The 25538-nt window shown below is 42.8% G+C and overlaps 1 protein-coding gene across 1 annotated transcript in view; it reads right to left on the minus strand.

Annotated features, from left to right (window-relative positions):
* The window catches only part of LOC136381457 (polycystin-1-like protein 2), a 103359-nt gene that overhangs the window by 16789 nt on the left and 61032 nt on the right, over window positions 1–25538 (minus strand). The window contains 9 exon segments of the mRNA XM_066350201.1: window positions 2560–2705; window positions 5602–5763; window positions 9426–9519; window positions 10147–10318; window positions 10943–11160; window positions 11867–11994; window positions 11996–12061; window positions 14289–14435; window positions 16122–16300. Of these exon segments, the coding sequence (XP_066206298.1) occupies window positions 2560–2705; window positions 5602–5763; window positions 9426–9519; window positions 10147–10318; window positions 10943–11160; window positions 11867–11994; window positions 11996–12061; window positions 14289–14435; window positions 16122–16300 (1312 nt within the window).

Below are 25538 nucleotides of genomic sequence, written 5' to 3' on the forward strand. Positions count from 1 at the left end.
CTCCTGGATCTGTCTTCCTTGCATTCCTGGGCTCTAAGGTGGATCCCAACACTTCCAAAACTTTGAAGGATGGAAGAATGTGAGTAATTAATATTCCAAAGTCCTGTCATGTCTAATTCCAGTATCTTCTTTTTCAGACCACGTCATTGAGTTATAATTTTCATAAATTCACCCATTGGAAGTTCCACAACTCAATGATTTTAGTAAATTTATAGTAAATTAAAAAAAAACAGTTTTAGAACATTTTTATCAGTCCAAAATGTTCCCTCATGTCCCGCTGAAGTCTCTCCACTTTCACTCCATGTCCACCCTCAGCACCATTAATTTCTGTCTCTAAAGTTTTTCAGATATTTCATGTAAATGGAGTCATGTGTGCATAGTTTCTTGTATCTGGCATCTTTCAATTAGCATGTTTTGGAGTTCATCCATTTTGTTGTGTATAATAGTAGTTAGTTACTTCTTATTGTTGAGTAGTATTCCATTGTATGGATTTGCTACCTTTTGTTTTTCTGTTCAACCATTGATAGATATTTATATCGTTTCTATTATAGTTTGAGGTAATATGAATAATGCTGCTATGAATGTTCAAATACAGGTCTTTATGTGGGCATATATTTTTATTTCTCTTAGGTAGAGTCTTAGGAGTGGCCAAATATCTTTTGTCTATTTCAAGTGAACTGCTATTAACATTTGTGTACAAGTTCCTGAGTGAAAGTAAGTCTTCATTTGTCTGGTATAAAGGCCCAACGGTGCAATTGCTGGGGCATATGGTAAGTCTGTTTTTAGATTTGGAAGGAACCACCAAACTGTTTTCCTGACTGGCTGCACCATTTTACATTCCCACCAGCAATGTATGAAAGCTCCAGTTTCTCCGTATCCTTGTCAGCATTTGGTGTTATCACTTTTTTCACTTGAGCCATTCTGGTAGTGGTGTATTATCCCAATTACCTTTGGACCCACGCCCATCTGTTCACCGCCACTACCAGCACATGCCATCTCTTGTCTGGACCATTGCAGTATTCTTCCTACTGGGCTCCCCAATTCTACTTTTGACCTAATATCTCTGATCTCCAAGAGCAGCCACAGTAATCTTTCTAAAATTACAAGTAGACCACGCCACTCTCCTATTTAAAACACTTCGAAACCCTAACATTGACCCAGATCCTACAAGGCCCTGCACGACCTGCTCCCCACTCACCTCTCTGCCTTCATCTTGAGCCATTTCCCCCCACCCCCAATTCTTTGTGCTTTGGCCACACTGTCAATTACTATTATAAAATGACAAGCTCCCCCTCAGGGCCTTTGCCCATTTCCAGTGACCAATCTCTCCCTGCCCCCATCCTCCAGGAGCCAGCTTAGGTGCCACCGAGGTGGACAGACTGCACTCTCTTAGTCTCCCACACCCAGTTCTCATCACAATTCACACTTAAATGTCCACTTGTGCATTTAATTATGTAATGTGTCTCCCCAGATGGGCTGTGCATTCCAAGGGCAGCAGCCTGTTCCATCCAGTCAGTGCCTGTGGGAGCAGAGATTGACTTCAAATGGCCAAGAAGGATATGTTTGCACAGCTCTATAAATTTCTAAAATCAATGAATTATACATTACAAGTAGATTTCATGTAAACTATGTTCCCAGACCATCGCTCTGCCTGGCACACAGCAAGTACTCCTTGAATAACTGCCAAAGGAATGACTTAATGAATACTTAATTAATCTGAAGGCTGACTTCTCCTTGGAAAAAAATTACTCTTGTTTTAGGAAGAAGATTTTAATGGCCCTCTGGATCTGCAAAGCCAAAACCCCAACTTAGAGCAGAAGAATGCAGGTCCATGTGCGGTAATAATTACACTGCATGATGTAGATACATGGCTGTTGTTAGTTCCTGTTTCATTTTCCCTGAAGGTCAAGATCTCTGCGTAGGCTATTTATTAGAGTGTTGACTCTGCTCTGTTTGCTTGTTTGTTTTTGTAATTCTCTTATTGTCAGCACCCTCAGGAGTTTTGGTTGGGAAGTGAGAGGTCAGGTTGGGGAGAAGGACTGGTCAGTGGGCTTCCAGCAGGGCTCATCTTGACTATGTTCTAGTAAAACTAGTTACAGAAATAGGTGGTGGGCTAGATTCAGGCCTCTGGCTATAGCTTGCAGACCTTTGTCCTAGAACTCTAAATTATAGCAACACTTTGTAGCCCACCCCAAGCTTGTTCTTTTTTTGATTTTCATTCTAAAGACCAGGAACCTGAGCCTTGGAGAAGAAAGCTGTTTGGGATTACACAAGGAATGACAGCCTACGCAGAGCATGGCCCCTAAGATGCCTCTTATGGCCAAGGAGTCATGTTTAGGTGTCAGAGAGAAAGGCCCAGGTGAAAAAGGAGTAAGATTGCTCAAGAGACAATGAAGGAGTCATTTGTTTCTGGATGGTTTGAGGGTGGTTTACCGGTCAGGGTTGAAGGGCTGATGGGGGACAAAGGTCTGAGGCCAGGACCACCCACCCCAGTGGTCTGGGCTCCCTAGGGCTTCCTCAGTTTTATCAGGTTCCAGACCCCTTCTTCCACCTGAGCACTATTATCTGGGCTCGACAGATGTCCCAGGACAGGGGCCATAGGCTCTTCTTCATCCTCCACACTGTTTATGACCAGTGCAAAGAAGGCGGCAAATCCCAGCACCTGGAAGATACCCACTGTGAACCCCAAGCCCAAGTTGGAAACCCTCTATCAACTCTGAGAGAGGGCAGGATCAGGGCCACATCTGTGTCCTGGTCCCAGAAGGCACACTCTGGGGAAGTCTGGTGGGAATGAGCCCATCCTCTGCAGAGAGGGGACATGTTTACTAAGGGTGAGGCCAGGGCTGGCGTGCACCTGGCTTGTACCTTCAGTGCAGGAAGTTACTCTTCCTTCCTCCCTTCCTTTCTTCTGTATTAAGTGATTAGCTCCCTTACACTATCTCTGCTGTAAGGGTTCAGAACAGGCTTCTCCAGTACATCTCTTTGGCACATGAATTATTTTGAGCTGAGGCAATCAAGACGCTTCAAGCTCATAAGAAATTTTTACCTCTTGCTTAAATAAGAGGCCTTACCCATAATGAGAGTTATTACCGGAAATAACTTTTTATGACCTACCTGTAGGGCCAGGTAAACTTCTAATTACTGAGTACTTGCTCTTATCATTCTGCAATGACCAACCTCCTCTCTGAAGCCCCAAGGTGATCCTTAGCTCAGAATGTCACATATACCTCATTTTCCCTTTCTGACTTTGAACCTCTTATGTATGTGGGTTCTCTGACTCTTTCATGGATATCAGATTCCATGCATATGTATGTGAAATCTGGTTGTTTCTCTTGTTAATCCATCTCATGTAGATCTAGCTATTAGACCAGCTGTAAAAAGCTTGAGGGTAGAAGAAAGTCTCTTATTCCTCCGTAATACCTACAGTACAGTACAGTATACTTGTGTATAGTAGGAATCTGGGATTTGGTTGGGAACAAAAAGGCCCAGGACTCTGTTCTTAAAATTCTCAGACGAGGTTGTGGGAGGTGTCAGGAATTGTTGAAATCTTCTGATAAAAGCTGTTCAGGACAGGACAGAGGACCAAAGGGTAGAATGGGGGTAGGGAATTTGGTCAGTTTCATAGGCATAAAGATTCACGGAAAATATCCCCTTCTTTCTCAGCTTCCCCCTACCCACATACCTGGTATTTCTACCACCTGATTTTTTTTCTGGGAGAAGCTGTGACCCTGAACTCCAGGCTAGGGCTCAGTATTTCTTCTACTCTGACAGTAACTTTACATTTCAGAAATAGGAGTGTATTTTCCAATTGTACACATTTAATGACTTGGAGTTTTTATCTGAAGGTCAAGTTTCTATAAATTGCTGGCCTGTCTTACAATCAAAAGCATCTTAGGATTGAAGAAATTTGGTATTATTCCTATTTACACGTGTAGTGTAGGGCAAGATGTTTATGACCAGCCTTAACTTTTAACTTCAGGTTTTCTCATCTATAAAATGGAGGCAAGGGCCTTACTGAGCACAACTGTGATGATGAAATACCAGCATCTCAGAAAACACTTAAGCCTGGCACAGAGTGAGTATCCAAGAGCGTGGGTCATCATGGTGGTTATCTTCATTATTGTTCTGCCCTGGGAACTGCACAGAGGTGATGTTCCATGCAGGTTTATTGAATGAATAGATGAAGTGTTGGGCAAATAAGTTTGTAAAATTTGTGTTATTTGATTTTGCTCACTTTTATTGTTAAAAATGGCTGCTGCCCATATGAATCGTGCTTCCCAAGTGAGGCTGCTAATACCTTTCTGCTTGGGAAGAAAGATACATGAATAGATACATAAATATACCAGAAACTCCAACTGATTTTTTTTTTTTTTTTTTACAGAGACAGAGAGAGAGTCAGAGGGAGGGATAGACAGGGACAGACAGACAGGAACGGAGAGATGAGAAGCATCAATCATTAGTTTTTCGTTGCGCATTGCAACACCTTAGTTGCTCATTGATTACCTTCTCATATGTGCCTTGACCATCAGCCTTCAGCTACCGAGTAACCCCTTGCTGGAGCCAGCGACCTTGGGTCCAAGCTGATGAGCTTTTGCTCAAACCAGATGAGCCCATGCTCAAGCTGGCGACCTCGGGGTCTCGAACCTGGGTCCTCGGCATCCCAGTCCGACGCTCTATCCACTGTGCCACCACCTGGTCAGGCTCCAACTGCTCTTTTGTTGTCCCACCTGGCTGCCTGACTTCACCCTTACTTACTGGATAATCGCCCCTGAGGCAGAAAAGTTCCAGAAAGCTGATCAACCTGCCCCAAGAAGGAGCATTCCAGAAAGCTGAAATCCTAAAACCGTAAAAGGGAACATACCAGAATTTTTGACTCAGTACCCCCTCAGGATCTCCCAAACCCTATAAAATTCGCCCCTACTCTGTAACTGGTGCCCTTCTCCCCGGAGAAGTGCCCGGCAGGGTTCCTTTCCTCCTTTCAATAAAGTCTGTTACTCTGGTCTTTTCGGACTCCCATGGATTCTAACAGGAAGGGCCTTTGTTATGCTAATGTGTGCTGGAGGAGGGGTTTTCACACCAAAAAGTTTTAAGAAGAAGAAGAAGGAAGGGAGGAAGGAAGCCATATTTTTTCAGAGAAGACAGCCAAGATGGCAGGGTGCTGAAGGAGAAGCCAGTTTGTGCAGAGATGGAATGGAGAAGGTGTGTAGAATGGGAACTAGAGGTGACTGAGCTGATGGGGGCCTTTGATTCTAGGAAAACCCAGAAAAGATTCTCCTGGTTGGGGAACCGGAGAACATGTGAGTGGGATTTGGAGCCCTCTGTGTGTTTGTGTTTACTCACCAGCCGGTTGTGAGGCTAGAAAAAAGGTATGGCCCACCAGTTTTTGGCTCCGCTGTTTCTTTACGATCTGACCAAATCTAATGGGAACCTGCACGTGCCTGGCTGTGATGGCCGTGACTGCTGGCCATACATGAAGGAACAGCTGAAGTAAGGGCAGGGCAGCTGGCAGGAGAGAAAGTAAGGGCAGAAGGGAGAAGGGCAGCCACACAGGGATCCTGACCTTCCGAGGCTGGATGACAAAACACCCTCCACAAAGGAGACACCATGGAGACGAGCCATTTGAGGGAGCTGGTCTGCCCATAGTGTAGGCCATGTAGCATGGTGAAGAAGGCTGCCACACCACTGGTGGCTGCCACCAGGAGCCAGCCCACCAGGACACACCACCAGGGCAGGCCACAAGCAGGCTTGCTTGCTCTTGGGGAGCTGAAATGGAAAGTAGATATAGTCAGGGTGACACTACCTACTAGGCTCAAGTTCAGATCCCACTCTACCCCATCAGTTGAGTGACCTTGGCCAAGCTTACTGACCTTGGCCAAACTTCTTGACCTCTCAGACCCTCAATTTTCTCCTCTATCTTATACCTACTTCATATAGCTAGTCTATATTCTATTCAGTATACATATTGTAAAAAGTAATATAAACCAAGCCACTTCAAAATTGAGTCAGAGTTGCCCTCCCAGAGGACCTACCTTGCACATCCTACTCCTCAATCCTCCAGAATGTTAAATAGGGCAAAATAACCTTTGGACTGTGCCTAAAGCAACATTGTATTCCAAACAACTGTTTGTAAAGCTAACAGGCAAGCAGACATTATGACTGTTGGCATGAAAATTAAAAACATTCTTTATATGTAATTAACATTACTATGTTAGCTTATCTGCATCTATAGACATGCCTTTCTTAGCTTATTAACACCCATTGAAATTCCTTTTATTTATGTAATTGATTCCCTTTCCCTTTCTTACAAATAGATTGCATTCTAATACCTCCTAATGGGAACACTATTTGGGTTTCTGCTTGAATCAGTGTTTCCTGAGTGCCAAGCTATTCTTTTGGATCTCAAATAAAGGCATGTTACCTCTCACTGTGGCCTTTTACTTTTAGGTTAACACCATATATTTACTATTGAAGTTACATTTATTCAGTGCTTACTAGGAGCCAGTCCCCATGTGAAGTGCTTTACACAGGTTTGCTCTGTTACTACTTACTCATGGCAAGTCAGAAGGCTGGTACTATATAATGTTTTAGAAGTTTTTATTATGAAAATTCTTCCATACAAAGCCAGCACGCACAAGAAATCCCCATCAACTAGTTTTAACAACCATTATCACTTTGTCACATTTATTTCATCTATCTCCACCCTTTGTTTTCCTGAGCTATTTAAAAGTAAACTCCACACTGAATATAAAATCACCCCTCATTACTTCGGAATATTTCTCAAAAATGGTCATTTCCTTACTGAACTACAGGGCTATATTGTCACACTGAGAAAAATTAAGAATAATTCCTAATATCATTAATAACCTGTCTGTATTCAAATAAAGGGCAACAGAGTTTGCCAACCCCAAAATAATACTTCTTTGGGTATATTGATTATTTTAGAGTGGTTATTTTTAAGAAAGCAAATGAGGGAGAAGCTCTGAAAATCAAGTAGAAATTACCCTTTGTAAAAGGATGTTTACATTTGTAAGAAAAAAATCTCCATTTATAAGGGCATTTTCCTCACTGTACCAGGAAGAGGAGGATATCTAAGTCTCTAGAGAGTTATCCATGGAGAAGGCAGGACCTAAATCATAACAGTATTACTCTTGTCTATTGTGCTTTTCCTGGTAACCCCACACAGCTGACTCCCACCCCCAACATTTTCTTTTGTCTTAGACCAGGGGTAGTCAACCTTTTTATACCTACCGCCCACTTGTGTATCTCTGTTAGTAGTAAAATTTTCTAACTGTCCACCGGTTCCACAGTAATGGTGATTTATAAAGTAGGGAAGTAACTTTACTTTATAAATTTTATAAAGCAGAGTTATAGCAAGTTAAAGCATATAATAATAATTACTTACCAAGTACTTTATGTCAGATTTTCGCTAAGTTTGGCAGAATAAATCTTTATAAAACAACTTACTATAGTTCAATCTATCTTTTTATTTATACTTAGGTTGCTCCTCTACCACCCACCATGAAAGCTGGAATGCTCACTAGTGGATGGTAGGGACCAGGTTGACTACCACTGTCTTAGGCTGAAGGTGGTATTTAGGGTGATGGCTTCTGCCGTTTTGGTGAGTTACTCAGTTTTGCTGGGTTTCTCCCATGTAAACAGAAGATGTACATGTTATTAAACCTTAATTTGTGTTCCTCCTGCTAATCTTTCTCATGTCAGTTTGATTATTAGATCAGCCAGAAGAACCTTGAAGGATAGAGTAAAAATTTTCTCCCCACCACAAATCCCACTCGTTATCTTAAAAAACGTATTTTGTTTTAAGTTTGAATTAGGAGACAGGCATTATCATTCCCGTTTTACAGATGAGGAAACTGTGGCTGAGAGAGGTTGAAGGACTTGTCCAAGGTCTGTATCACAGCTAGGAAACATCCCACTTACAAACTGTTATGAATGGCAAAATGCTATAGAAAGGGCTATAAATGGCTTCGGGTTCAAAGCCCTCATCATAGAATGTGTGCAGAAATCCTTAATTGTTTCTACCGGAGATCTAGGTGAGCATCCTTCCAGAGAGCTTGGGATACCCTTTCCCCACAGATCCCATGCTCGGGGACAGGTACCCACTCAGCACCCAGGGGTAGCTCAGTTGGTTAGAGCATGGTCCTGATATGCCAAGGTTGTGGGGTTTGATCCCCAGTCAGGGCACATACAAAAATCAACCAATGAAAGTATGGATAGGTGAAACAACAAATCGATATCTCTCTCTCTCTCCACCTCTAAAATCAAATAAAATGTTTTTAAAAAGAAAACCTTTTTTTTTTTCATTTTTGCTTTAAAGAGATAATATATATTTATTGCAAGAAAAGAACAAATTAGAACATTTCCACTATTTCTTGTGCATTCTAAGGTAAACTTGACCTCACTAGGTGAAACCAGGCCCGTGTCCCTGGACCCTGAGCTGGGAGGCTGGCACCCAGGGCACATTCTCCTGGGGCACTCAGGCCCCTGAAGCATCTTGCCCCATGATCCTTATCCTGTGAGAAATGAATGTGGAGAAGACTATGGCTGGCTCAGACTAGATGTTGGTAAAGGCCTAAAGCAACATCAGCTCCTCTTCCCTCTGACTCAAGCCTCCTCCCAAACCCCCCTGACCTGGACTTCCCTCTTTGAAGCTTCAGTTAAAGGTTCCAGCATCAACAGCCTTCGTGTTGCAAGCATTCTGGCAGTGTTTCTGAAAGATGCCATCACTCCCAATCATAACACCAATTACTGAGTGCCTGCTTTGTGTCAGGCTATGGTCTAGGTGTTACGTGTGTCTTATGATCTAATTCAATCCTTGCAACAAGCTGAGGAGCTAGGTCAGGGGTCGAGAAACTTTTTGGCTGAGAGAGCCATGAACGCCACGTATTTTAAAATGTAATTCCGTGAGAGCCATACAACAACCCATGTACATTACACATTATCCAATAAAAATTTGGTGTTGTCCCAAAGAACAGCTGTGATTGGCTCCAGCCACCCGTAACCATGAACATGAGCGGTAGGAAATGAATGCATTGTAATACATGAGAATGTTTTATATTTTTAACGTTATTATTATTAAAGATTTGTCTGCGAGCCAGATGCAGCCATCAAAAGAGCCACATCTGGCTCGCGAGCCATAGGTTCCCGACCCCTGTGTTAAAGAGTGTTAATGACATAGATATACCAAACCAAGACCTTTTCCTTGACTTAATTAGAAGGATCTGAAGAGAATGGAGAAGGAATAACTTTTTCACTCTGGGATTCAGTGTTCTTTAATGTCTTTTACTGCCCTGTCCATCATCTTGTGTCCTGCTCCACACACTTGGAAATGGTTCTGGTTTGACTTTGCATCCTCCAAACACTTTACAGAAAAAAAGAATGAGGCACAGAGAACGGAGGAAACTTGCCCAAGGTTACACTGCCCATTCATGGCAAAGCCTGTACCCAGACATGGTTCCTCCGAGTGGCCCAAGTTATCTGGCTGGCCAGTGCTCTCCTTAGCTAAATACAGAAGAAGCACATGCCTTTTGCTCTGTGCATTCCATATTGACCTTCTATGCTGAGGTCATCCCATGCATGTTTGTTACTTGCTTGCCATGTGTTTAATGGGGCCAGCCACTGGGGAATCTGTAGAGGAAAGATGGCCAAATGGTGCCCACCTCACAGAGTGCGTGTTCCAGGAAGGACAGGACAGTCTTTAGACAACTCTTCACACAATTTATGATTTGGCAACAAGCAGTGTAAAAACAATGGAAGAAAATCTTTAAGGCTAAAGAGCATATAGCTAGAGACCCTGTTGTGGACTGGGGGCTTGGGCTGTTCCCTTGAGGAAGGGATGCTTAAACCCAGCTTGAGGCTTAGTAGGAGTTAGCAAGGTGAGAGGAGAAGGAACATTTTAGATTAAAGGGCCAGCAGTGTGAAGGCCTTTAGTGGGAAGGCAGCTTGGCATTGTGAGAGGAGCAGGGTGCTTATGGTACTGAGAGGGAGGCAGTGGCAAGTTGCTAGAGTGAAAACCAACGAGGGAGATTCTGGTAGGACTTACCCTTAAGTGATATAGACATGGCCCTCACCATGGTCTTCACCTGGCTCCAACATGCCCCCTGTCAGCACAGAAATATCAAGACTTACCTTTCACTTGTACTGACCCAAGAGTGAGTGCTAACGGGTCTTCTCTGTGTTTGGCTTCTTCCCAGATCACCTGCCTTGCCATGTTCTGCAGACAGATGACATCTTCCAGCAAGGCCAGCAATTGGTTGATGTCCAAGTTTGCCGAGTCCCAGCCTGAGGCTGCAGATGACACCTTCAGAGTTTTAAACGGGGAGCTGACAAGTCTCCACATATCCTGTAAGTCAGACCAGGCTACAAGTAATGGGAGCAGTGAAGTGGTCAAAAGCATTTGCCCTGGGGCTAGATAATCTGGGTTTGAATCCCAGTTCTGCCCACTGAGACATGGCTTCCATTTGTCACCTATAAAATCCCTCTTCTAGGATTTAAACTGGTACATTCTAGGCTGTATTCCTCAATGTGTAGCACATAGTAGGTGCTCAATCAGTGCTTATTGAGTGTATGAGTGCAGAAGGAGTTCCTTCTATAGGCTTTCAGTCTGTGATCCATAATGAAGTATAATATTTTGTACTTAGTGGGTACCCCCAAAGTGTGTGTGATGCATGTATATATGTGTATGTGAACATATATGTGCATGTGTTTATACATTTATATATGTGTACATGTGTGCACATATGGTATGTATATATGCATACATGTGTAGGTGTCCATGTGTATATTCACATGTGTATGTATGCAGTTGATGAATCTTAATGACTGTTGCTGTCAGACAACATAGGGTTGTCAGGCCCCAAGCCTTAGTCCCCACCCCCACTTCCAGGCTGGAGCACTTTCCACACCACCAAGGTTGAGGACATACCTTGGTCACCACTTCGGATGTCAGAAGGCCATCCTCCATGGGCTGTGGTGAGGGGACTGAGCTGGGAGACCTTGTGTCCCATTTCCCAGTGTTGTGCTCCTTAGTGACCCAAGGACAGGTGTTTCGAAAGATCTGAACGATCAGGAGGTTGATGGGGAACATGAGGAGAGAGCTTTCCAACCCTATCATCACTTCTTGCCAAGTGAATTCAATTTTACCTAGGGAAGAGGGAGGGAAAGGGTCAATGGGACCGTCTCCTCTACCCCTACCAGGAAGTGGCTGTGCAGTAAGGATTAACCTTGTCCAAAGAGAGGTCTGGTCCTTGAGTAGCTCCTGAGCGGTGACCTCTAGGATGACCTCTGGGTGACCTTTGATGTCCTGCCTTGTAGGTACACCTTTGTTTACTGGGGGTCTTGAGCCACACTGTATAGTCTATGCTGACAGTGTGATTTATAGCAGGGACTTTGGCAACCTGGTATTACCTCAACCTCTGGAAGGGCTAGAGGCTAAGGTCAGCCATGCAGTGGGTTGTCCACGTTTATAGAGTAAGCCCTGGTAAAAACTCTGGACACCAGGCTTGGGTGAGCATCCTGCATGGCAGTACTCTGTGTGTATGGTCACACATCATTATCAGGAGGCATGAGCACTGTCCACGACTCCACAGGGAGGAGACACTAGAAGCTCCATGGTTGGACTCTCTAGGATGCTGACCATGTGGCTCTTCCCTTTTCTGGTTTTAATCTGTCGTTTTATCTCTGTGGTAAGTGTAAGTATAATAGTGTTTCTGACTTCTGTGAGTCCTTCTAGTGAATTACTGAAACTGAGGGTGGTATTGGGAGTGCTGGGATTGTGTGGCATTTCTGGGGCAGTGACAGCTCATGTCCACCAGCCACTAGCCTTGATTGCCATGACAATGGAAATTACCCAAGTCCAGTTTTTGCTCAGCTGGGTCCTTGGGGACACCCCAGAACATGATACTGGTCAGCATGGTGCAAAGGAGTAGGGAGAAGCAGCAGGACACCCTCTGGACGCAGGTGAAGTTGCTCTGAGCAGCTGAAGATGGAATACCAAATGTGTCCATCCTGGAAGCCCATGGAGGTCTTCATGAAAAACAGGTGGCTATGGACAGGCAGGGAGAGAGTGACAGGCATTTAAGGAGATAGAAATGGGAGAGGGTGAGATTTGTTTCTAAGGTTTATTCTCTATTTTTCTATTGTAAAAGAAATACAGCATTGTGGCAGCATCATGCAGAGTTAGTTAACTGTGGGGACTCTGGACTGAGTGGGTTGGAATCCTAGACTGCCCTCTTACTAGCTGTGTGACCTCAGGCAAGTCACTTTACTCTTTGCACCTGTTCATCAGTAAAACAGGGGTAATAACAGAACCTGCCTCACCAGATTGTTGAAAGGATTAAAAGTGTTAATTTTTGTAAAGCATTTGGCAGAGTGGCTGGCATATGGGTGATTGTCAGTTAGCAATTATTATTTTTGTTATAATTTTATTATAATATAACATTATTGTATTTGTTATAATTAGAGAATTAAAAGATAGTGGGTAAAAATTCCAGCCTCTGGGTTCAGACTCAGTTTAAGAGAATAAAATTGATAGGGTCTCTGAAAATGGTACCACATTTCTCCTTAATCTGTATCATTTCTCTATGACTATACTGTTAGTTCAACCACAGGCACTCTTCAAAGGGCCCAGATTCTCCTGAGACTGTGCAGAGCTGATACTCCTAGCTGGCTCTGTCCTTATTGGTCAATGCCAGCACCCTCCAAGGTTGTACAGTTCTTGGGTTGTCACTCTTGGGTGTGTGGGTGGCTTGGACTCAAGAGTAAAGGTGCAGAAAGAGAGAGGTCAGTTACCAACAACAGTGATTTTCCACATATTTGTTCTACTCATTCAACAAATATTTGGTAATCCTGGTACTGCGTGCCAGGTGCTCTGCTGGGCACCCAGGATTCATGGAGGAATGACATGATCCTGCCTTGTCTAGTCATCAAGCATCACACGTTTTCATACAATTGGAGGACAGTACCTGTTCCTGCAACTGGCACTTACCCTGAGCCATTCACTGTGCAAGCATATTATATTACCTACATCGTTTCATGGGACCTACACAGGTCTCTTTTGGGGTAGGCACATTGAACAACTCATTTTTGAGATGTGGAAGCTGAGACCTGGAGAGGTGAGGGATAGCCAATGTCATTAGCAAGTCAATAGCAAGCACGTGGGACTTTGTGGTCCATCTCATTCCTTCGTTATATACATCTCCTGGGGTGCAAGTCTCTCTAATTCAGACATTTTTCTCTTTGGAGGCTGAGCAGCTGCTCACAGTGGCAGCTGGGAGAAAAATTAACCGTTTAGTAAATGTACTAGAAAAAGACTTTTATTTTTTTAACCTAACTCAAAAGCCATTTAAAGCGGAGGTTACAAATTCAAATGCTTAAAGGGGTCCGGGTAGATGTAGCTAAGTCAAGTAAGTGAGTGAGTGAAGTGGGTTGCAAGTGATGTAATAGGGAATGGTGAGGACTGTGGTCAAACTGGAGAGCTTATAGTTTCTGTAAGAGGAAGGCTGGTACTCAGCTCAGCATATTGGTGTGATGCAGGAATGCTGGTTCAGCATTTCCATGCCTGCCTTTTTTTTTTTGAGAAATCGCTTGATTTTTTAAATATTAGAAACAGTGGAAATTAACACTTATTCGTTGATAAGAGAATGGTTGAACAAGTTGTGAGACTCATTCTATGGAATACTATGCAGCCCATAAGAAAAAGTTTGACCTAAACATACTCTTCTGGAAGGATGTTTGTGTTATATTGTGTTATATCATTAAAGAAAAAAGACAGCATATTTTGAGTAACACCATTTTAAAAGAGAAAATAAACAACAATCTATGTGTGTGTACATTTGTATCTGCTTTTATGTGTTTGGAGACAGATGTGGAAGGAAGGAAGAAAAGCAAAGCGAGACAAATGCTGAAAGATCCAGCTAGTGTAAAATAACATGAAGAAGAAGCCACAAGTGACCAGACACTGGCTCACCATTCAAATCAGTCTGTTCACTCATAGAAAAATATTATTCTGTGACATGCACAAGGAAACATGCATAAGTTTCAACCATTTTTACCACTTTGAAGATAATTCTGTCTTGGAGGGTCCATGTGCCTCTAAGATCTTTCAGTCTCAACAAGAGAAACTGATTGGTCATTAATATCACACACTCAAAGCTACCCAGTTCTGATTGCTGAAATGTGCTTTTATTTGGCTGCGACTGCATTATGATGCAACTTTTCTAGAAATGAAAGAACAAAGTGAAGAGCATTTGCTTATAAAGAGAAAAAGGTACCTGAATTGTTTCCTGTCCTGCTCTGTGGCCACTGGAAATACTTTGTCAAGGACACAGTCTCCAACATCAATGGACAGCCACGAGTTGCAGAGGAAATATCACTTCCGGTCCATGGCCAAGTCATGCACCAGCACCCGGCTCACATACCTGGAGAAAGGACCCATACTTGTGAGGACAAGGTCAGGGGACAAGACTTTGGACACCACAAAGGTTTAACACCTTTGCAAACCTGTGCCCAGGAACAAGAGATCCTGTAAAGAAGGACTTTGTATTTTTTTTTTCATTGTTCTTAATGCTTTGATCAAAATTTCCAAATCAGCGGGTGAACTTGGCCTCATGTGGGGATCTCAGCCAGGCTAGAGAGCCAGATTTTGAAAGCTGCCATGCTTTCACAGATACACTGCTTAAGAGAGTGCATTCTGAAACCATTAACCCTGACAAAGGGCAGCAAACCCAGGGCCAGCATCCAGATACAAGTGAGGAAAGCCAAGTTGTCTAAAGGTGTGTGTTCAGGGAGATGCAGACTTAAGTACGCAAAATTTGATCCTCCCGCAGGCTTCTTTTCACCCATAGAAGAGCATGCCATCTATCTTGGACTTAGCCTGAGTTCAGTCTTTGAAGTCCAGGGAAGAAATGAAATGATCTCACCTCTGCTGGAATGTCAGTTCCAGCCACAGCCAACTTTGCCTTACAGCCAATAAGAATAGTAATGGTATTAGTAGCCACTCTGATATTGAGCATTTACTATATAAAGGGGAATATAATAAGAAGCTCTTAACATACATTTTCTCATTTCTGGGAGGACAGCCCTGTCAGGCATGCTGGAGCTACATCTGTTGAAGTCACACACCCTCCTGAGGAGTCTGTGACATCCAGTGACTGATAAGGTACAGTGCCTGGGCATGATCAAGACCTGGGCGTCTCACCCCAACTCAGGACAGCTGCAAAGCTCTCTGGAGGGTCAACTGGGCTGTTATTGGGCTGCATCAAAACTCTTCTCCCTCTGCTCATCCTGTTTCCTTTCTTCCCTTCCCAGAGGCTGACCTCTGTACTCCTTGATAAACAACCTGCATGCTCAACTCCATCTCAGTCTGCTTCATGAGAATCAACCTACAGCTGAGGCACTTAAAGTATTAATGCTTAATTATTTAGGTAAATCAAAGACAGCAGTATAAATGCTGTGTTTTTCTAAAGCTGCCCGTGCTGATAGGTGGTCAGACTGGAAACCACCCATCTGGGTCACTAGCTATAACCTCAAACAGAATGCAGAGAAGTCTTGACTCTGAACTTGCCAGCTCTGTGACTTTGAGCAAGTCACTTACCTTTCCTGAGCTTAGATTTTTCCACCTGTAAGATGAGGATAATAACAGTACTTGTCCCTGAGGGTCATTATGAAGATGACCTTAGCTTAGTGTTCAGCAATAGCAGCTTCCTCTACCACAGACTCAGCTCAACATCTCACTTAGTCTCCTCTTATTGGGCAGGGTTTGTCTTCATGATTGTCATATATCCCATTTTACAGATGGGGAAACAAGCCATTAAATGATAGAGTGATGCTGCAAAAGTGCCAGTGGTGGGGCTCGCACTGAACCCCAGGGCTGCAACTTCTAGTTTCTCTTGTAGATACTCATTCACTGTGTGGTCCTTGTGTGATTCACCCGTCTGTATGAACGGGTGGTTCTTTCAGACCCTCAGTTTCCTTATCTGTGACATAGGGATCCATTCCATGTGTCTTGCAGAGGCTTGTGAGGGTCAGCAAGACAGCAGATGCACATTGTCCAGCCCTGGCCTAGGACTTAGTAGGTTCTTGCGGTTTGCTCACCGCTGACTCACCAGGATGGCCGGTCCCCTGAGTTGTCATGCCACAGCCACACGCTCTTCACTTCCCCCAGGGGGAACAGGGTGGAGAGTAAGAAGACATCCACTCCTCCTCGTTCAAAAACTGGGATGTCAGGGTCTGACAGGTGGTGGGGCTCACTCTCTCCATCCAGGCCATATAGGGTGATAATCACCTGAAATCCAGAGGCCAGGAGTGACCAACTCCACATGGTACCTAACCCCCTACTGGCTGTGTTTCATTGGAAGTGTCAAAAAAACAAACAAACAAGGAAAATCAACAAAGCATGGCCTTTTCACCCTCTCCTTTCCTCCCATGTTGGACCTGCCTGGTTATTTTTTAGTTGTAAAAAGATTTGGGGTGACACTATCTGCATTCATGTCTTCAAGACTGGTTTTATTCATAAAATGCTCCCTGGTGGCCTTTTCTAACTTTCCATATATTTACTTGTATGAGTTGTAGAGCAAGAACTGGTTTCCCCCCTAACAATTATATTCCCAGTGTCTCCCAGAGGGCCTGGCCCTGAGACATGAGTGAACGAGGGCCCACTCTGTTGAAAATACATATTCCCACACCTTGCTCCACACCTACCAAGTAAGAATATTGGGGATAAGGCTCAGGAATCCATGTTTTTCTGAAGCAATCCAGGTGATGCTGATGGGCATAACTGATTTTGTGTGCTGAAAACAGCTGCGGTAGATGCCTCAGATGTTCTGCCACCATCCCTCAGCCTCACCACTGTGGTGCTCCCTGCACTCACATCCAACTGCTAGCAGCAAGCTGAGTCTCTTTCCCTGGTCATTTCTTTGGCTATTAGAGTAGCAGGCCAGAAAGTGCCAGAGAATGAATGGCCCCTGCAAGTCATCCTCTATCAATGACTGAGAGGATTGGTGAATAAATACCCCAGCTCCTTTAGCCCTCTGCTGGGATGATGTTGAAGCTCACATTTCTTTTTCTTTTTTAAGTCTTTATTTTATTTTATTTTAATTTATTGTGTTAACATGGATTCAAGTGTCCCACTGAATATAACACCCTCACCCCCTACCCTTATGTCCCTTTTTATACCCCTTTTCCCCCTCCCCCTAACTCCCTCCCCCCTCCCGTCTGGAATTTGCTATCCTGTTATCTGTATCTTTGTGTTAGGTATATATAATTTCACTAATCCCTTCACCTTCTCTAATCCCATCACCTCATCCCCCTTTCCTCTGACAGCTGTCCCTCTGGTACCTGTGACCCTGCCTCTGCCTCTATTTCCTTTCTCAGTTCATTTTGTAGACTCCACATATAAGTGAGATCATATGATATTTGTCTTTCTCTGCCTGGCTTATATCACTTAGCACAATGGTTTCCAGGTCCATCCATGTTGTCGCAAAAGGTAAGATTTCATTCTTTTTCATGGCTGCATAGTATTCCATTGTGTATATGTACCACAGCTCTGTAATCCACTTGTCCACTGGTGGACACTTAGGCTGTTTACAGATCTTGGCTATTGTGAACAATGCTGCCATAAACATGGAGGTGCATTATTCTTTTGAATCAGTGATTTGGTATTCCTAGAATATATTTCTAATAGTGGGATACCTGGGTCAAAAGGCAGTTCCATTTTTATTTTTTTGAGGAAACATCATACTGTTTTCCATATTAGCTGCACAAGTCTGCATTCCCACCAGCAGTGCAGGAGGGTTCCCTTTTCTCCACACCCTTGTCAGCACTTATTGTGTGTTGATTTGTTAATGAGTGCCATTCTGACAGGTGTGAGGTGGTAGCTCATTGTGGTTTTAATTTGTATTTCTCTGATGATTAGTGATGTTGAACATCTTTTGATATGCCTATTGGCCATCTGTATATCCTCTTTGGAGAAGTGTCTGTTCAGTTCTTTCGCCCATTTTTTAACTAGATTGTTTACCTTCCTGGTGTTAAATTTTAGAATTTCTTGATAAATTTTGGTTATTAACTCCTTATCAGATGTATTGGCAAATATGTTCTCCCATTGTGTGGGTTGTCTTTTTACTTTGTTAATGGTGTCTTTTGCTGTACAAACGCTTTTTAGTTTGATATAATCCCATTTGTTTATTTTGTCCTTTATTTCACTTGTCCATGGAGATATATCGGCATAAATATTGCTACGAGAGATATTGGGAGAGTTTACTGCCTATGTTATCTTCTAAGATGTTTATAGTTTCACGACTTACATTTAAGTCTTTTATCCATTTTGAATTTATTTTTGTAAATGGTGTAAGTTAGTGGTCTAGTTTTATTTTTTTGCATGTACATGTCTAATTTTCCCAACACCATTTATTTATTTATTTATTTATTTATTTATTTATTTATTTATTTTTCTGAAGCTGGAAACGGGGAGAGACAGTCAGACAGACTCCCGCATGCGCCCGACTGGGATCCACCCGGCACGCCCACCAGGGGCAATGCTCTGCCCACCAGGGGGCGATGCTCTGCCCCTCTGGGGCGTCGCTCTGCCGCGACCAGAGCCACTCTAGCTCCTGGGGCAGAGGCCAAGGAGCCATCCCCAGCGCCCGGGCCATCTTTGCTCCAATGGAGCCTTGGCTGTGGGAGGGGAAGAGAGAGACAGAGAGAAAGGAGGGGGGGTGGAGAAGCAAATGGGCGCTTCTCCTGTGTGCCCTGGCCTGGAATCGAACCCGGTCCCCCCACACGCCAGGCCGACGCTCTACCGCTGAGGCAACCGGCCAGGACCCCAACACCATTTATTAAAGAGACTGTCTTGACTCCTTTGTATGCTCTTACCTCCTTTGTCAAATATCAATTGACCATAAAGGCATGGGTTTATTTCTGGGTTCTCTATTCTGTTCCATTGATCTGTATGCCTGTTCTTATGCCAGTACCATGCTGTTTTGATTACAATGGCCTTGTAGTATAACTTGATATCAGTAATTGTGATACCTCCCACTTTATTCTTCATTTTCAAGATTGCTGAGGCTATTCGTGTTCTTTTTTGATTCCATATAAAATTTTGAAATATTTGTTCTATATCTTTAAGTATACCATTGGTATTTTGATAGGAATTGCATTGAATTTATAGAATACTTTGGGTAATATAGACATTTTAATGATGTTTATTCTTCCTGTCCATGAACACGATATATGCTTCCACTTGTTTGTATCTTCCTTGATTTCTTTTACCAATTTTTTTTCTTTTTTTTTTTTTTTTTCTGAGGCTGGAAACGGGGAAAGACAGTCAGACTCCTGCATGCGCCGGACCGGGATCCACCCAGCACGCCCACCAGGGGCGATGCTCTGCCCACCAGGGGGCGATGCTCTGCCCCTCCAGGGCGTCGCTCTGCCGCGAGCGACCAGAGCCACTCTAGCGCATAGGGCAGAGGCCAAGGAGCCATCCCCAGCGCCCGGGCCATCTTTGCTCCAATGGAGCCTTGGCTGCGGGAGGGGAAGAGAGAGACAGAGAGGAAGGAGGGGGGGTGGAGAAGCAAATGGGCACTTCTCCTATGTGCCCTGGCCGGGAATCGAACCCGGGTCCCCCGCACGCCAGGCCGACGCTCTACCACTGAGCCAACTGGCCAGGGCTCTTTTACCAATTTTTTACACTGTTCTGAGTACAAGTCTTTTACCTCTTTGGCTAAATTTACTCCTAGGTACTTTATTTTTTTGGTTGCAATAGTGAAGGAGATTGTTTCCTTAATTTCTCTTTCAGACAGTTTATTGTTGGTGTATAAAAATGCCACTGATTTCTGAATATTGACTATATCCTGCCACCTTGTTGAATTCATTTATCAGGTCTAGTAATTTTTTGACTGAGACTTTAGGGTTTTCTATGTACAATATCTTGTCATCAGCAAATAATGATAGTTTTACTTCTTCTTTTTCAGTTTGGATGCCTTTTATTTCTTCTTCTTGTCTGATTGCTGTGGCTAGGACTTCCAGAACTATGTTGAATAAGAGTGGTAAAAGGGGGCACCCCTGCCTTGTTCCTGATCTTAAGAGGAATGCTTTTAACTTTTGCCCATTGAATATGATGTTGGCTGTCCGTTTGTCATAGATGGCCTTATTATGTTGAGGTATGTTCCTTGTATTCCCACTTTCCTGAGAGTTTTGATCATAAATGGGTGCTAGATTTTATCAAATGCTTTTTCTGCATCTATTGATAGAATTATGTTATCTTTATCCTTCCTTTTGTTTATGTAATGAATCACATTGATTGATTTGCAAATATTGTACCAGCCTTGCCTCCCCGGAATAAATCCCACTTGATAATGATGTATGATTTTTTTAATGTATTGCTGGATCTGGTTTGCTCATATTTTGTTGAGAATTTTAGCATCTAATTCATCAGGGATATTGGCCTATAATTTTCTTTCTTTGTAGTGTCTTTACCTGGTTTTAGAATGAGGATAATGCCTCATAAAAGGAGCTTAGAAGTCTTCTTTCCTCTTGAATTTTTTGAAATAGCCTGAGAAGGATAGGTGTTAGTTCTTCTTTGAATGTTTGATAAAATTCGCCTGTGAAGCCATTTGGTCCAGGACTTTTGTTTGCTCGGAATTTTTTGATAACTGTTTCAATTTCATTTGTTGTAATCAGTCTGCTTAGGTTTTCTGATTCTTCCAAATTGAGTTTTGGAAGATTGTATGTTTCTAGGAATTTATCCACTTCACCTAGGTTGTTCAATTTTTTGGAATATAGATCTTCATAGTATTTTTCTTACAATCCTTTGTATTTCTGCAGTGTCAGTTGTTACTTCTCCACTTTCATTTCTAATTTTATTTATTTGAGTTCTGTCTTTTTTTCTTGATGAGTCTAGTTAAAGGTTCCTCAATCTTGTTTACCTTTTCAAAAGAACCATATCTTTGTTTCATTGATCTTTTGCATTTTTTTAAGCCTATATGTCATTTATTTTCATTCTGATCTTTATTATTTTCTTCCTTCTACTTCCTCTGGACTTTATTTGTTGTTCTTTTTTTTAGATCTTTTAGATGCAGGGTTAAGTTATTTATTTGAGCTTTTTCTTGCTTCCTAAGGTATGCCTGTAATGCTATGAACTTCCCTCTCAGGACTGCTTTTGCTGTGTCCCATAAATTTTGAGTTGTTGTATGTTCATTTTCATTTGTTTCAGGGAAATGTTTTATTTCTTCCTTGATATCGTTGTTAACCCATTCATTATTTAATAACGTGCTATTTAGCCTCCAAGTGTTTGAATGTTTTTCAGTTTTTCTATTGTAGTTGATTTCTAGTTTTATGCCATTGTGATCAGAGAAGATGCTTGATATGATTTCAATCTTCTTAAATTTATTATGACTTGTTTTGTGTCCTAACATGTGGTCTATCCTAGAGAATGTACCATGAGCACTTGAAAAGAATGTATATTTTGCTGCTTTGGGGTGAAAGGTTCTGAAGATGTCAGTTAAATCCAGTTGATCTAGTGTGTCCCTTAATTCTGCTGTTTCTTTGTTAAGTTTCTGTCTGGAGAATCTATCCATTGATGGTCGTGGGGTATTAAAATCCCCTGCTATTATAGTATTGCTGTTAATCTCACCTTTTATGTCCATCAAAATCTGCTTTATATATTTAGGTGCTCCTATATTAGGCGCTTAAATATTTGCAGTGATTATATCCTCCTGTTGGATTGCTCCCTTTATCATTATGTAGTGACCTTCTTTATCCCTTACTATGGCCTTTGTTTTAAAGGTTATTTTGTCAGATATAAGTATTGCTACCCTAGCTTTTTTTTTCACTTCCATTTTCATGAAATATTTTTTTCCACCCCTTCACTTTCAGTCTATGTGTATCTTTTTTTCTTAGGTAGGTCTCTTATAGCATATGTACAGGCCCTGTTTTCTTATCTATGCAGCTACCATATGTCTTTTTGATTGGAGCATTGAATCTATTTACATTTAAGGTTATTATTGACATGTACTTATTCATTGCCATTTTATTCTTTAAATCTACATTCCTCTTTTTCTCTATTCCTTTTTCTTTCCTTTGCTCTTTTTACAGCAGGCCCCTTAACATTTCTTTAGTATTGGTTTTGTTATAATGAATTCCTTGAGTCTATTTGTCTAGGAAAGTTTTTTTTTTACAGAGAGTCAGAGAGAGGGATAGACAGACAGGAATGGAGAGAGATGAGAAGCATCAATCATTAGGTTTTTAATTTATTTATTTATTTTATAAATAAGTTTTTATTATAATGGGGTGACATCAACAAATCAGGGTACATACATTCAAAGAAAACATGTCCAGGTTATCTTGTCATTCAATTCTGTTGCATACCCATCACCCAAAGAGAGATTGTCCTCCATCACCTTCTATCTAGTTTTCTTTGTGCCCCTCCCTCTCCCTCTCCCCCTCTCCCTCCTTCCCTCCCCTTGCCCCCCGTAACCACCACACTCTTGTCCATGTCTCTTAGTCTCGTTTTTATGTCCCACCAATGTACGGAATCCTGCAGTTCTTGTTTTTTTCTGATTTACTTATTTCACTCGTATAATGTTATCAAGATCCCACCATTTTGTTGTAAGTGATCTGATGTCATCATTTCTTATGGCTGAATAGTATACCATAGTGTATATGTGCCACATCTTCTTTATCTAGTCTTCTATTTTTTTTTACAGTGATTAAAGCCTTTAAGCAAACTCTTGGCCAATATAGCAAGAATCCATAAAAGAGTAGTGTCCTTAACATGTTCACCAAGTCCAAGTTGGCCCCAACACCATGCCAAATCCCTGAAAAATGCAACCCAACCCCAGTTCAATCTGTTAGGAGCTGTCACAGGAGCAGGAGTCCAGGAAAAGTCCACATCCAGGAAAAGTTCGCATGGCACTGGAAATGTTGTCACCATTTTATACTTTGCAGCTCATGTCCAAGTCCCAATGACCGCTGCTTCTAGCTGGTAATGATTCAGGTAGACTGGAAAAGCCATCTGCAGCATGTGTGGATATGGAGCTTCTGTTCTCCTCTGCCTGGAGAGATGAGACCAGGTTGCTTTTCCCTGGAGCTCTGCGATTATGGCTTGGTAAAGAGAACCTTGGGATACACTAAGCAGTCTCGGTGTGGCTTCTTCAGTGTTCCTTGGTTGAAGAGTCCTCTTAGTTTAGTCCAACGTTGGTTTTTCCAGATGATAGTTCTTAAAATTAGTTTGTAATCCACTTTGGTCCTGGGAGGTAGATGTTGGTACATCCGCCTACTCTAGTGCCATCTTGTCTTCTCCCCATCATTAGTTTTTAATTGCGACACCTTAATTGTTCATTGATTGCTTTCTCATATGTGCCTTGACCATGGGGCTACAGCAGACCAAGTAACTCCTTGCTCGAGCCAGGGACCTTGGGTCCAAGCTGGTGAGCTTTTTGCTCAAACCAGATGAGCCCGCGCTCAAGCTGGAGACCTCAGGGTCTTGAACCTGGGTCGTCGGCATCCCAGTCCGATGCTCTATCCACTGCGCCACTGCCTGGTCAGGCTGTCTGGGAAACTTTTTATTTCTCCTTCAATTTTAAATGATAGCCTTGCTAGATAAAGAAGTCTTGATTGTAGGTTCTTGTTTTGCATCACTTTGAGTATTTCTTGCCAATCCCTTCTGGCCTCAGTGTTTCTATTGAGAAGTCGGATGTCATCCTTATGGGGGCTCTCCTGTAGGTAATTAACTACTTTTCTCTTGCAGCTTTTAGTATTTTTTCTTTGTCTCTTAATTTTGGCATTTTAATTATGATGTGTCTTGGTGTAGGCCTTTTTGGGTTCCTCTTTTTTTTTTAATTTTTATTTATTTATTTATTTTTGTATTTTTCTGAAGCTGTAAACGGGGAGAGACAGTCAGACAGACTCCTGCATGCGCCCTCCCGGGATCCACCCGGCACGCCCACCAGGGGCGAAGCTCTGCCCACCAGGGGGCGATTCTCTGCCCCTCCGGGGCATCGCTCTGCCATGACCAGAGCCACTCTAGCGCCTGGGGCAGAGGCCAAGGAGCCATCCCCAGCACCCGGGCCATCTTTGCTCCAATGGAGCCTCGCTGTGGGAGGGGAAGAGAGAGACAGAGAGGAAGGAGAGGGGAAGGGATGGAGAAGCAGATGGGCGCTTTTCCTATGTGCCCTGGCCGGGAATCAAGCCCGGGACTTCTGCACGCCAGGCCAATGCTCTACCACTGAGCCAACCAGCCAGGGCCTGGGTTCCTGTTTAATGGGACTCTCTGTGCTTCTTGAACTTGTGTGACTTTTTTCTTCATCAATTTAGTGAAATTTTCAGCTATGATTTCTTCAAACAGCTTCTCTAGCCCTTGTTCATTCTCTTCTCCTTCAGGAACCCCTATGATGCAGATGTTGTTTCTCTTCATGTTGTCACAGAACTCTCTTAGAGTTTCCTCAATCTTTTGGAGCCTATTTTTGTTTTGCTGCTCTACTTATCTGTGCTTATGTTTATCTTGTCTTCTAAATCGCTGATTCGATCCTCTATTTCCTCTAGCCTGCTGTTCATTCCTTCTAATGCAGTCTTCATTTCTCATATTGTATTTGTCATTTCTGACTGGTTCTTTTTTATGATTTCAATGTCCTTTTTGATGCTTGCTATCTCTTTATTTATATGCTCATTATGTCCATCTACTGTTGCTCTAAGATTCTTGAGCATCCTAAAAATCATTATTTTAAACTCTGCTTCTGGTAGTTTGGTTACTTCCATTTCATTTAGTTCTTTTTCTGGGGATTTCTCTTATTGATTCATTTGGGTCACGTTTCTTTACCCATTTTGTCTATGTATAGACTCCTCCTTTGGGCATGCTATTTGTGTAGCTACTGAGCCTTGGGTTGGTGCTGTCTGCCACCAGCTACCAGTTAGTTGTGTTGGTTCTAGATCTTCTTGGGTTGGTGTCAGCTGTTGTTTTCAACCCACAATGGGCTTCTTGTCTGCAGCTACTGCTCTTTTTGCTGTTTGTGTCTGTGTTTTCTGTACCTGGGTAAGGTGGGAGGGGCCAACTTGTGTATAAAGATCAGCTTCTTCCTGCTTAGAGCTGACAGCAGCTCCATAAAAGCCCCAAGCTCCATAAGATTTGCCTCCACTTTTCAGCTGCTCCACCTCCTCTTGCAGCTGCCTGGTCTTCCCAGAGTCTTCTGCAGGAAGACTATAGTGGAAGCCCACATTTCTTACTGTTTTCTAAAGTCTCCAAGTGGGATTAGGCTCCAGTTTCCCAGAAGGGTAACAGGTTAATAATGCATTCTTTATTGGTTCCTTCCCTTCCCTGTCTGCTTCCCCCTCCAGTATTGGGGCATCCTAGGATCCCCTCTCAAATCAACTACTTGCACTCCTTGTTTCAGAGTCTGCTTCTATAACAGGATGTCTCCACTATTGACATTGTAGGCCAGATCATTTCTTGATCTGGGGGCTGTTTTGTATATTGCAAGATGTTTAGCAGCATCCCTGGCTTCTACCCACTAGATGCCAGTAAAATCTTCCAA

The sequence above is a fragment of the Saccopteryx leptura genome, chromosome 9 (genome assembly GCF_036850995.1).
Source record: "Saccopteryx leptura isolate mSacLep1 chromosome 9, mSacLep1_pri_phased_curated, whole genome shotgun sequence".
NCBI lineage: Eukaryota > Metazoa > Chordata > Mammalia > Chiroptera > Emballonuridae > Saccopteryx > Saccopteryx leptura.